This window comes from Megascapheus bottae, chromosome 12 (genome assembly GCF_031878675.1).
Source record: "Megascapheus bottae isolate mThoBot1 chromosome 12, mThoBot2.hap1, whole genome shotgun sequence".
NCBI lineage: Eukaryota > Metazoa > Chordata > Mammalia > Rodentia > Geomyidae > Megascapheus > Megascapheus bottae.
Window position 1 is genome coordinate 12,440,001 of NC_143520.1, and position 13,763 is coordinate 12,453,763.

The 13,763-nt window shown below is 36.0% G+C and overlaps 1 protein-coding gene across 2 annotated transcripts in view; it reads right to left on the reverse strand.

The window, feature by feature from the left end:
* The window catches only part of Ubr3 (ubiquitin protein ligase E3 component n-recognin 3), a 141,455-nt gene that overhangs the window by 86,052 nt on the left and 41,640 nt on the right, over positions 1-13,763 (reverse strand). For both annotated transcript variants that reach the window (XM_090342664.1, XM_090342665.1), the window contains exons 11-19: positions 13,362-13,448; positions 10,162-10,227; positions 9,980-10,069; positions 8,850-8,978; positions 8,160-8,212; positions 7,945-8,078; positions 7,279-7,363; positions 5,484-5,626; positions 1,036-1,132 (exon numbers count right to left, since the gene is read on the reverse strand). In XM_090342664.1, the coding sequence (XP_090198790.1) occupies positions 1,036-1,132; positions 5,484-5,626; positions 7,279-7,363; positions 7,945-8,078; positions 8,160-8,212; positions 8,850-8,978; positions 9,980-10,069; positions 10,162-10,227; positions 13,362-13,448 (884 nt within the window). The remainder of the gene's footprint in view (positions 1-1,035; positions 1,133-5,483; positions 5,627-7,278; positions 7,364-7,944; positions 8,079-8,159; positions 8,213-8,849; positions 8,979-9,979; positions 10,070-10,161; positions 10,228-13,361; positions 13,449-13,763) is intronic.

The window sequence follows — 13,763 nt, forward strand, 5'->3', positions numbered from 1 at the left end:
TTTAAACCAGGTTTGTCAGTGTTGGTACCAATGACATTTGTGGCAAGGTATTTTCTGGTTATGGAATACAGATTTTATATCCACCAGATGCTACTGCTGTCAAATGCACCCTGAGAAATGAGTATCATCACTAGTTGAGAACTAGTTCTCTAAAGGAAAGAAATAAATTGCTCAGACTAAATGAAAAGATTGCCAAGTGAAAATAAGATAAAGCTATTTTTTTCAGTAAACATATAATAAGCATCCAAAAAATATTATGTAGTGTTAAATACAAATTTCCCCTTCAAAATTGTTTACAAAGAGTGACTGTCCAAAAGGAAAAGTACTCATTACCTGACTTATGAAACAGTAACTTGTCTCTATAGATCACCTTTATAACAAATTTTCATTATTACAAAAAATTGTTTACATAAACTAAGGACTCCTTCAAGTTTCAACCCAACCTTAATCATCAGTTACAAAGTGAAAAAGAATAGTAAATTTGCTGTATATTTATTATTATAGTAGTTCTCAAAATGACTAACTGCTACCACCATCACCATGGGTGGGGGGGTGAGGCAGAGCAATTAAGGCAACAAGGTTTACAAAGCCACTTCTAGGTATGTTGTGCAAGGGCTTCCTTATATTCATTGTTCAGTTTTCAAGTTTTGGAAACACTTTTTATATATACTTATCATCTATGAAGTTAAACAACTTTATTTTTTTCTAAATTTGTGCTTCCTCTGGTAGTACCAAAGTAAAACACCATAAAATCAAGTCTAAAAAACCTATTAATCAGCAACTAAATTTCTTTTCCTGTTATGTAGTGACTATGTTTCACAAAATTTATTTTTATCATATTTATCATATATTTATCAAATTCTGGTAAATGACTTTTACACAAATCTTAGCCAAACTTCTTTTTTAAAAAACTTTACATTTTTAAGGTTATCTTTCCATCGAAGATTGAAAGTATATCATAAATCTTGTAACTGAAACTTTTCTATATAAACAAAAAATACTCCATTATGATTCTAATTGACTTGATGGACTTACAATGCCGTATATCTGTCCATCGCAGACTGCACATCTCTACGGTAAACTGTTCGAAGAATGACCATGACAGGGTCAAACTCCTGATCCCAGACTTCAGCTATTATACAAAGAAAAGTAGAAACAGAACACTGACTTCTTAGGAATAAAGCCAATCTCTAATTACTTATTTGTTAAGTACATTTTAAATTCAAGACATAGAATACTTGAATTTTATTGATTTGCCTTAAGAAGTTTGATTTTGTGACTACTTCTGTAAGTTAAACTTCATAATTTCATCATTAAGAATGCTCCTATAAAATGCCCAAGGAAAGTCGGGTGCAAGTGGGTCATGCCTGTAATCCTGGACTCATGAGACTGAGATCCGAGAACTACAGTGGTGGCTCACTCCTGTAATATTAGCTACTCAGAAGGCTGAGATCAGAGGATCAAGACTGAAAGCCATCCAAGGCACCAGAACATGAGACTTATCTCCAATTAATCACTAGGAAATGGGAAGTGGGGCAGTAGCTCAGGGGTAGGGCGGTAGCGTTGAGCTGAAGATGTCAGGGACAAGGCTCAGGGCCAGGGGTAGGGCGGTAGCTCAGGGACAGCGCCCAGGCCCAAAGTTCAAGTCCCATGACCCACAAAAACAAGAGAAAACAAGTCCCTAAGAGACTTTTCTCTCCAATAAATTACTCAAAAAAGTTGGAAGTAGAAGGGCTATAGCTCAAGTGATAGAGCACTTGCCTGTGCATAGAGGTTGGGCCCAAGTTCAAGCCCCTAGGACAAGATAAAAATTTTAGAAAGAAAAGAAAATAGCCAACCCTGTGATTGAAAGCATGGTCAAGTTGGAGCGGGCAGGGTGGCTCATACCTGTAATCCTAGCTACTCAGGGGTCGGAGATTTGAGGATCATGGTTAAAAGTGAGCCTGGGCACTAAAGTCCATGAGACTCTTATCTCTAATTAACAACCTGAAAACTGGAAGTGGCACTGTGGCCCAAGTGGCAGCCTTCAGCTGAAGAGCTCAGGAAGAGCACCCAAGCCCAGAGTACAAGTCCCATGACTGACAAAAAAAAGAAGCATGGTTCAGTTGGTAGGGCACCAGCCAATGAGTGAAGCATAAAGTATAGAGTTTGAATTATGGTCTTGCAACTAAAAAGTAAAAGCAAAAGGGAAAGAGAAGAAAAATATACAAGTACTACTGAATACATAAACAAAATGTGATAAATCCATACAATGAACCCCCTTAAAGAAAAGAAACTATTAATAAAAGATATAACAATAGAGGAACTTCAGAAACATTAAGGTGAGTGGAAAAAAGCCTGATGCAGAAGTACACATTATTGTATGATTCTATTTATAGAAATGGTTGACACAAGGAAAATCTATACAGCTAGTAATTGGTGGTTGCTTAGAGCTAGGTGAAGAAACAGAGTAACTACAAGTATACAAGCCGTGAGAAGGGAGATGTGCAGGTCCTGAGGCTTGAACTCAGGGCCTGGGCATTGTTCCTGAGCTTTTTATGCTCAAAGCTATTAGCACCCTAATACTTGGAGCAACAGCTCCATTTCTGACTTTTTAATAATTACCAGAGATAGAGAGTCTCATGGATTTCCTGCTCAGACTAGCTATGATCTCTCAGATCTCATCCCCTGAGTAGCTAGATTTACAGGTCTAAATCACTAGTGTCTGGCCAAGAAGTCATTTTGTAATGTGAGAAATACTCTAAACTTGATTGTATAGTAAGACTATACAACTCTATATATTGTTTGTAATAATCATTTGAAACAAATGAGTTTTGATATGTCCAATTACCTCAAAAAAATGTTGTATTCTATACACAGTAGTGAGCAGAAGTTGTATAACAATGTCCTACCATAGAAAGTTAGATCATAACCAGGCACAACATATGGCTATAATCCCAACTACTCATAAGATATAAATTGAAAGGACTCTAATTCCAGGCAAGCCTCAGCAAAAAATGAGACTCTATCTCAAAAAGCAAGCCAGGCATGATGGTGCATGCCTGTAATCCCAGCTACAAAGGAGGTAAGTATAAGAGTATCACAGCCCAAGACCAGTCCCAAGCAAAAAGTGTAAGACCAAAATCTGAAAAATAAGTGAAAACTAAGAAGACCTAGGCACGTTGGTCCAAATGACAGTACCTGCCTATCAACTTCCAGACCCTACATTCAAACTGAACATAGGGAAAATAAAGGGTTTTTTTTGTTTTGTTTTGTTTTTTGCCAGTCCTGGGGCTTGAACTCAGAGCCACAGCACTGTTTCTTGTGCTTTCTAAAGACTAGGACTCTACCACTGTGGCTTTTTCTATGTATGTAGTACTGAGGAATCGAATTGGGTTTTCATGCATGCTGGGCAAGCACTCTACCACTAGGCCAGACTCCCAGCCCTTGCTTTGTTTTTGTTGTCTATCTGCAAAGTATCTATTAGAAAATAAGAAAAATGATACATTAACACCTTTACAACTACTCACATATAAAAACATGAAAAATAGAAGTTTAATGACGCATTTGTTTCCTAGCCTCACTTCATGAACTGTTTTTTTCTGCTCCATAGCTAAAATTATTAATATACCTTCTATAAATTACAAGAAACAATCCTATGTATGTGTCCAACTGGTAGTACACAAATTGTATTTTGGCATTAAATGTATAAAACTTCATTTAATAATTACTTATTTCTAATATGTATTGGACAATTTTAAGATGAAAATAAAACTTGTTACCCATTAATCATGGCTAGGATAAAGTAACATTTTATAAGAAAATACTAAAAATACTACATATGTAATAGAGATGATACTTATATCTGGCAAAAATCTGAAACGTGGTCTGACAATAATTTTAGAAACTATTGTCTTAAGATGTTTGGGCTTTTTCCTCCTCATTCTATCTGGCAAAATTCTTCACATTTGAAGACATAGAATCTTAAGCTAATTTGAACTTAACTGTTCAAGACTCTGAATTGTCACAAGCTCTATTGTAAGTAACAACCATTTACAGACCTTGCTTTGCTAAACTGATCTCAGATTCTATCTACAGAGATTCTGATGAGGGACACTGGGCATAGGATTTGGTGTTTTTAACCAGGACTCCAAGCAGAGCAGGCTAAGTGTATCCTCACAATGCTCTATACTACCAACTCCAGTCCACAATTAAGTTCATCTACATGTTAGACAAAGTGTTCTCCTAATAATAAACACTCTTTCTTTAATGAGCCATATTCCTGCCAGAAAATACTGGTTCACTAATTGTGAAGTCCATGAAAATTTGCATGACAAAGCCTTGTTTTGGTGCTTTGTCCAACCCAGCACAAACTATGTATACTTTTAAAAAGAAGAGTTAAGAAGCACACTACTGCTCCTCTACAAATTTTTAACTTCAGCAAAAATGTAAAAGTAAAATATACCCTACCCTCACCTATTTCTCACTCTTGTCAGACATAACATCTAGAGAAAAACCCTAGAAAAATCAACCACTTATGGAAAAAATTTCTATGTACCTATGTTTAATATAGACTCAAATTTTAAGTGCTATTAGCATCCTATGTAGACTTCACATTGTCCCTAGTTAAAAACTGGATAGAATCAGGTGTAGTGGCTCACACCTGTAATCCTAAGTACTCAGTAGGATCAGATCTGAGGATCTCAGTTCAAAGCCAGCAGAGCACTAAAGACCCTAAAGACCTTAAGACTCTATCTCCAATTAAATACTAGAAAACCAGAAGTGGAGCTGTGGCTCAAGGGGTAGGACGGTAGCCTTGAGCTGAAGAGCCCAGGGACAGCGCCCAGGCCCTGAGTTCAAGCCCCATGACCCCCAAGGAAAAAAAAAAGAAAAAGCCATTAGTGGTCCTATGGCTCAAGTGGTAGAACTCTAGCCTTGAGCAAACTCAGGCCCTGAGCTCAAGCCCAAAGACAGGCAAGCAAATAAACAAACAAACACTGAAGGTGGGCACCAGTGTCTCAGGCCTGTAACTCTAGCTATTCAGAAAGCTACGAGGATAGCAGTTCACAGCCAGCCTGGAAAAGGGAAGTCCATGAGCCTCTTATTTCCAATTAACCACCAAAAAGCACTGTGTGTATTTCACCTGGTAGAACACTAACCTTGAGCAAAAAAGCTCAGACACTGCTATAACCTTGAGTTCAAGCCCCAGAACTGGTACAATAAATAAATAGATACTTTAAATGTTCTTAAATATGCTTTTGTTTTATAATTTCTCACTCACTTATGATCACGTGTACAAATGAATAATATTCATAAAGTTCTTTTTATAATTTAGTCAACTAAGAAGGCTTATTGTAACATAAAACCAAATATGGAAGCATTATCATTGGTTATCCTAAAGATAGAAACTTATGAGAGCAGAAGAAAACAATAACTAAATTAATAAAAAGCAAGCATCTTCAGAGACTGATATTTGGAGGAACATATTTATATATGTAACATACCTTTGGGAGTATACATGCCTTGTTGCATAGAACCTCCAGGTTCAAAAACAGGAGCCTTAAAATCAGCCACTGCTGATAAAACTGATTCAAAGCTGTAACTCCCTGGAATAATGCCACTTTTGGGATTAGGATTTTCTGGAATATAATGCATGTGTCAAGGAAACAAAAAAATCATAACCAAAATCTAGCTTCATCGCCTTCTAAAACACGCTGTAATGTATGAACTTGGCCACAAGAGGGCTACAAAACAGTTCAACAATAACCTATGGTTTCTTAGTATTTTAAATCTAAAAGTCAATAAATAAACTTTATGATTAAACCCCTCAAAGTCAAATTTGAAAAAAAATACATGTAAGAAAATTTTAACTGCTGATCATTTTCATCATTTTGCAAATAACATCCTCCCTCAGAAAAAAAAATACACTAAAATTTAGCCAAGATTTTTATGACTAAATATTTTCCTTTTCACAAAAACACAAAATTTCTGAAAAGAAAAGATGGTAAGAAGATTCAAGTAAAAACAGGAAGAAGCATACCACAAAGATTTTGTCTTATATTACACATTCTATATTTGAAAGTTACAAAGTTATAAAGAATACTTTTGCTTTGTTAACAGCACTGATCCGGTCTATAATTGAACCACTACTGGCTTTTTGCTACTTAACTAAATTCTCTCAGATTTGTCTGCTCAGGCTAGCATGTGATCCTCAGATGTCAGCCTCCAGAGTAATAGGTCACAGGTGTGAGCCACTTGCACAAAGCTCAAAATATGTTTACTTTTTTTTTTTTTTTTTTTTTTTTTTTGCCAATCCTGGGGCTTGAACTAAGAGCCTAGGCACTGTCCTTGAGTTTTCTCAAGGCTAGCACTCTATCACTTGAGCCACAACACCACTTCTGACTTTTATTTTTCTGTGTATGTACTACCCAGAAATCAAACCCAGGGTTTAGTGCATACTGGGCAAGCATCCCTGGCCACTATCCTTTTTTTTGCCAGTCTTTGGGCTTGAACTCAGGGCCTGGGCACTGTCCTTGGACACAATTTGCTCAAGGACAGCACTCTGCCATTTTAGCCACAGTGCCATTTCCAGCCTTTTCTGTTTATGTGGTACCGAGAATTCGAACCCAGGGCTTCATGAATGCTAGGCGAGCACTCTACCATTAGGCTACACTCCCAGCCCTTACCTAAAACTTTTATAACTAAAAATATAAGGTATCCATTGAATGTTCAGTTGTATCTATCAGTCTTGTACAAAGAACATCTCTAGTTTGTAGACAGTAATCTGCAAACTTAAAAAATCCTTTATGATTGAATTCTAACAAATCGTCAAAATGCTTAAATACTTAGGGAAAAGTAATTATAAGGTAAGTCTCTGTTAGCCATAAATTCTAACTTAAATATATATAGAAAGACGACATAGGGCCGGGCATTTGGCCTAGTGGTAGAGAGCTTGCCCAGCATGCATGATACCCTAGGTTTAATTCCTCAGTACCACATATATTAAAAAAGTTTAAAAAAAAAAAAAGCCAGAAGTGGTTCTATGGCTCAAATGGAAGAGCAATAGCCTTGAGAAAGCCCAAAGACAGTGCTCAGGCCCTAAGTTCAAGCCCAGGGCTGGCCAAAAAAAAAAAAAAGAAGACCTAGCTACCTTTAATAAAATGTCCACTTTCATATGTACAAATATAGGCATATATACATACATACATACATACACACACACATATACACTTTGAATCTACAAAAATCAATTTTTTAGGTCTTGTTACTAAAAGCAAATTAAACTTTTTAAAGGATATAAGGTCCAGCAATGAGCTATGTGTTCTGTCATTCATGCACAGCTGGGCTACCATCTCCGCCCTGAGAATCTCATCATCCGACATTCCTAAAATTATTAAAAATGGAATTTAAAAGTCTGGTATAAATAACTTAACACATTTTATTATGTTAATTTATCTAATACAGAATGCTACAAATTTAAAGACTAAAGAAGCCAGGCTCTGTGGCTCATGCCTGTAATCCTAGCTTCTCTGGAGGCTGAGATCTGAGGATCAAGGTTCAAAGCCAGCCCAGCACAAAAGCATCTGAGACTTTTATATCCAATAAACCTCTAGATAAAACAGGAAGTGGGGCTTAGCTCAAGGGTAGGGCAGTAGCCTTGAGCTGAAGAGCTCAGGAACAGCACCCAGGCCCAAAATTCAAGCTCTATGGCCCCACCCCACCCCCAAAAAAAGCCTACATAATTTCATGCCTCCAATTTAACTGTATTATATCATATTAAGCAAAAGGCTTTTCATTTTCAGAGGCTGTCTTAAAAGTTGTAACAACTTTAGAACATGTCCAACATTCGAAACTATGTTTAAATATATCCCTATCTTTTACTATTTCCAAAACCAATTACTAACCAAGAAGGAGGGGAAGATAGGGAGAACAGTTAATACTTAAGAATCAGTACTAGTGGTTTACCTAAATGTAAACGAAGACTCAAAAGAATCACAAGAAATGTAAGAGCGCCTTCTAACATTGATCTTTCGTGCTCTGCATCAAGTACTGTATTTTGATGTTGTGAAGCCATTGTCAATAAATCTACCACCTTAAATCTATAAGAAATATTTGAAACAAATTACAACAAAATTAAAACAAATACTTTCTAATTCTTGTCTAAATAAATATATGCTTACCTTTCAAAGACAGATGATATAAAATAATCTGGGTCAAGTCTAGATGCACAAACCTTCAAAAACAAAAGAAAAATAATTTCTCCATATGCAGTTTTATTTCTTAATCATTTTGATCTTTTTCTTCTGTATCTTACTAAATTTTGACATGTTAGGGTCCATACAGACACAGAGAGCAAATTATAGAGACAAAAGATATACATTATTGACAGTAATAGTTAATTTCCAAAAGCAAAAAAAAAAAGTACCTGAAAACAAGATCTCTCATACCAAGTCAATGAGTCACCACCTCTTTATCTAACTCTCACATAGCAACCCATTATTTTTCTGCACAGGACCAAATTTGGGCAAACAAGCATACAACTTGTACTACAAAGCATATTCATACTAGGGAGTCTAAACCGCTTCTGCTGAGTTGCTTTGCCTCTCCTGAAAAAACCCTCCCCTTCCTCCTTCCGATAAAAGGTGTTGATGTGGGTATTCTTCCTCCTGGCTCCTGATTCCTGACAATAACCTGATGCTTCCTTCATGGCCAATATGATATGGCCTTCCCTTGGGAAATGTATGTGATAAATTATTCTTTCAATGCTCTGACCTTTCCAAGTTATCCCTCAGTCACTTCTGTAAAGTAAAATCATGTCTTAAGCACCTGTAATCCTTAAGTATATTATCTGTATTATTAAGTTCGCTTACCTGTAATAGGTAAATGTCAGGATCAATCATGGAATTACAGAAATGAGACTGGACATAGGTCATGGCTTGTCCTTTGATTTGCAGACCATTTCTTACCCACATATTGCTATGGATTTCAGCAAGGCTTGCCTAATAAAATAATTAGAGAACAAATCACTTAAATATACAATTTATAAAATTATATATTAGAGACTTGGAGTTTTGCCTAGTGGTAGAGTGCTTGCCTGGTAGGCACGAAGACCTGGGTTCAGTTCCTTGGTACCACATACATAGAAAAAGCCAGAAGCAGCTCCCTGGCTCGCACCTGTAATCCTAGCTACTCAGGAGGCTGAGATCTGAGGATCAAGGTTCAAAACCAGCTCAGGCATAAAACAACCTGAGACTCTTATCTCCAATTAACGTCTAGACAATGGGAAGTGGGGCTTGGCTCTAGGTTAGGGTGGTAGCCTTGAGCTGTAGAGCTCAGAGACAGCATCTAGGCTGAGTTCAAGCCCTATGACCCACCCAAAAAAAAAAAAAAATGACATGAGAAAGGGTATCAATGTATGTGAAGTAATGTACCTTCTATCTGGTGAAAATAAAATATTAAAAATAAAAAATATATTAAAAAAACAGAAAGAAAAAGACAAAAAAAAAAAAAGAAAAAGCCAGAAACCAGACACGGTGACTCACATCTGTAATCCTAGCTACTCCAGAAGCTGAAATCTGAGGATCACAGTTCAAAACCAGCCCCCACAAGACAAAGCCCAAGCAGTGAGACTCTTATCTGTAATTAATCCCTAGAAAATGGAAGTAGGGCTGTGGCTCCAGGGTATAGCGGTACCCTTGAGCTAAAGAGCTCAAGGACAGCACCCAAGCCAGAGTTCAAGCCCCATAACTCAAAAAAGAAAAAAAAAAAGCCAGAAGTGATGCTGTGGCTCAAGAGGTAGAGTACTAGCCTTTGAAAAGTCACAGACAGTGCTCAGGCCCTGAGTTCAAGCCCCAGAACTGGCAAAAAAAAAATTGTTTTCAACTTGTTTTAATGTTCAAACATTTTGGATATACTAACAATGATAGAAACACATAAAATAAGGAAATAAACACTTAACTATGGAATTCAATTCAAAAAAATTTAAAATATGAATACATACTTGAATTTGGAGTGGGTGAATCATTAGTTTCATTAACATTTCCTGATCTGGTAAAACAGAATCCAAATCTAGTTCTTGACATTTCACAGCCTAAAAATTTTGATTAAAGAAAGAAGTTAGTAATTAACATTTGTCCCAACATTAAAAACAAATAAAATAGAATTGTTTGATGATAATCATACCTTACTCAAAAACATGGCATAGTAACGATGAAGTGGCAGATGAAAGGTAACTTGGTTAGGTGCTGGCTGAAATTTAAAAAAAAAATCAAGTCAAGAATGTTCATCAGAAACTCTAAGAAAGTTTTAAAACTTTAAAAATATATACTGTAGGGGCTGGGAGTTTGGCCTAGTGGTAGAGTGCTTGCCTAGCATGCACAAAGGCCCAGGTTCAATTCCTCGGTACCGCATACATAGAAAAAAGCTGGAAGTGATGCTGAAGCTGAAGTGGTAGAGCTCTAGCCTTGAGAAAGTCCACGGACAGTGCTCAGGCCCGAGATCAAGCCCAGGACTGGCAAAAAAAAAAAAAAATACACACACACACACACACACACACTGGGCTGGGCTCAATCCCTAAAACTGCAAAGATACACACACATACATACACATACACACTCTTCTAATCTTACCCTTCTCACTTAAATTTATCCCCATACATTATTTTTATCTTTTTGCCAGTCCTGGGATTTGAACTCAGGGCCTGAGCACTATCTGTCCTTGGGCCTTCTCAAGGCTAGTGCTCTGCCACTTTCTATGTATGTAGGACTGAGGAATCAAACTCAGGTCTTCAAACAAAAAAGCAAGCACTCTATCAATAGGTCAAACTCCCGGCCTCTATCCCTAAGCTATTATATCCAATCTTAAATGTTTTAACAATACAGCTTTTTTTTTAATCACTTTTTATAATAACATCTTGGTGTGGATTTTTGTTTTGTTTTCATTGGTCATAAGTTGCTCTCTACCAAATTGAGCCACAGTGCCACTTCTGGTTTTCTGGTGGTTAATTGGAGGTAAGAACTGCAATCCTCAAACCTCAGCCTCCTGAGTAGCCAGGATTACAGACATTGAGCCACCATGTTGGCTATGACATTATTGTTAAGTAGCCGTACAAAGAGATTACCATTCAACTTGTCATCTTGATAGTATCACCCTTCATTCTTCTCCATCCTTCCCAACAACCACAAAAAAACTACTAGTAGAATTATTCCAACATTAAACATCAAGAAAAAGTTCCTTGAAGCTAGAAATTATATACTACTCATCTCTGAATCCTCTGAAACATCTAGTACAAATTAACCTTTTTAAACTTAATTAAGCTAAAGCAAATAAACAGAGGGTGAACAGATTTCTTTTTATAAAAATCTACTTGAGATTCTTGAAACCCAAGCACCTCAAACATGATAGTAATAATAATCACAGCAAACATTCACTAACCACTTATTATGCCTCAGTTACCAATTACTCACAATACTTTAATTTTCACAAGAACAGTGTGGGGTTCTTACTTGTATTCCCATTGTACAAACAGGGAAATTCATGCCTAAAATACTTAAGTAATTTCCTGAAGTTCCAAACTAGTAGAAATGAGGAGCTAACAATGTTATCTTTGGAGTAGTAAGAGAACCTGGCAGCTCGATAAACTGAGGAAAACATGCAAAGAGATCTTGCATTCTTTCAACAGTTGGGTGACATTGCCACTCCAATCACTGTCAAACTTACCAAGTCTCAATAACCAAACTTAATTCGGTATTCTAATGAATCATTGATTTCACTATAAAATAGATTGTTCTTAATGCTTTCATAAATTTAGTAAATATTGTTCCATTAAAAATGTTTATCTGCCACTCTGGAAAGCAGTGTGGAGGTTTCTTAAAGAACTGAAAATTGACCTTCCCTACAATCCCACCATACCACCTCTGGGCATCTACCCTGAACATCATATGATTTGATAAGATAGGATATAATAAAAGAGGGTAAGATAGGATAAGCTATGTTTATCTCTGCACTATTCACAGGCAGGTGATAGAAACAATCCAGATGCACTAATGCAGATGAATGGATACAGAAAATGTGGTATATATATATATATATATATATATATACACAATGGAATTCTACATAGCCAACAGACAGATAAAATAATGGCATTTGCAGGGAAGTGGATGAATCTAGAGTGAATCATGTTGAGTGAGACAAGTCAAGACCAAAGGAACAAAAGGTGCATGGTATCCTTAATATGCGGCTATTAAATCCAAAGAGTACAAGAGCGAGGACTCAATATTTGCATACCAATGCTATGGACATGGAACAGGGAATAATAACACAACTACAAAGACATAAAAACCTATGACTCTATAGACATATTGTTTTATTACATAGATTAATATGTATCTATGATATACAAACCTTTAGCCTAATTTTGATTAGGCTAAAATCTAAGTGCCAGTGATTGTATATAGAGATTCCCTTCTTGAACACTTGTTTGTTAAACATGTCATTTGAAATATGATGTAAAAATCAATGTTAATAAATTCTTCAATAAAAAATGATTTATAAAGCAAACAAAAAAACCTTTGTTCATGTCATGTTTTTATTCTTTAACAAGAACATTTCCCAATGAAATTGTATTACAATTTTCATTAATTTTCCCTATTTGATTTACATTTTTACCTCTTCATCTGAAGTTTCTCTCCTGAGAAACAATGACATATACACTTAAACTAAAAAAAATAAATTACGCCTTGTTTTCTAGGAAGCAGAATGATCGTTTTAAATAACTGGCTACTTCTAAATTTACTCTTATTTTAAAAAGCCTTAGTAGCAATACATTAACTAGTTCTTACCTCTCCCATAAAAGGATACCAAAATTTTCTTCAGTAACTGTAATCTAACTTTTTTTTTTTAGAGGAAATTTTATTGAGGTACGCTGGTCCCTGGTCAGGATCAGAGAGATTGCAGTAATCTAAAAATTTTTCTTAAATACTTCTACTTACATCAAAAGTACTTCTCTATGGAGCCAGGAATTTGGCCTAGTGGGAAAGTGCTTTCCTAGCATGAACAAAGACCAGGATTCAATTCCTTGGTATCACATACATAGAAAAAGCCAGAAATGGTGCCGTGGCTCAAGTGGTAGAGCTCTAACTTTGAGAAAGCCCCAGGATAGTGCTCAGGCCCTGAGTACAAGCCCTAGAACTGGCAAAAAAAAAAAAAAAAGTACGTATTTAGGCAGTTCAAGATATAATTCAGGAGCAGAACACGTTGCTAGTGTGCAAAAACCTCGTACTCAATTCTTCGCACCAAAACAACTACACACAGATAAAGATATGGGAATATAGGTATACAAACACATACACACATATACACGTTTTTATATGTGTACATACCTCATCTACAAAGTTAATAGCATCAAACCAGTCTTGAAGAGCTTCTAGGCAATACCTTACAACATTTCTTGTGTATTCTTGAGTTTCCTAAAAAAATAATTTATGTCAATTTTCTAGTATATAGCCACCTACATTGTCAATGTTAAATTATATGTAATACATAGTAAATGTACATATTTTCAAGATAATTACTGTATTTGCTATTCGAAGAAATTACCCTTCCATGTATTACGAGCAACAACTAGTAGCAAATACAAAATTAAAGAACACAGTAAGTATCCTCTTACATAAGACAGTCTTCAAAATCAACCAAAGTAAAAAGATGTTAAATACAGTAAAGTCTAGTTCCATCTTGAGACCCCTCCCTTAAATTATATAAATTCCTTAAAACTCGTCTCTCTT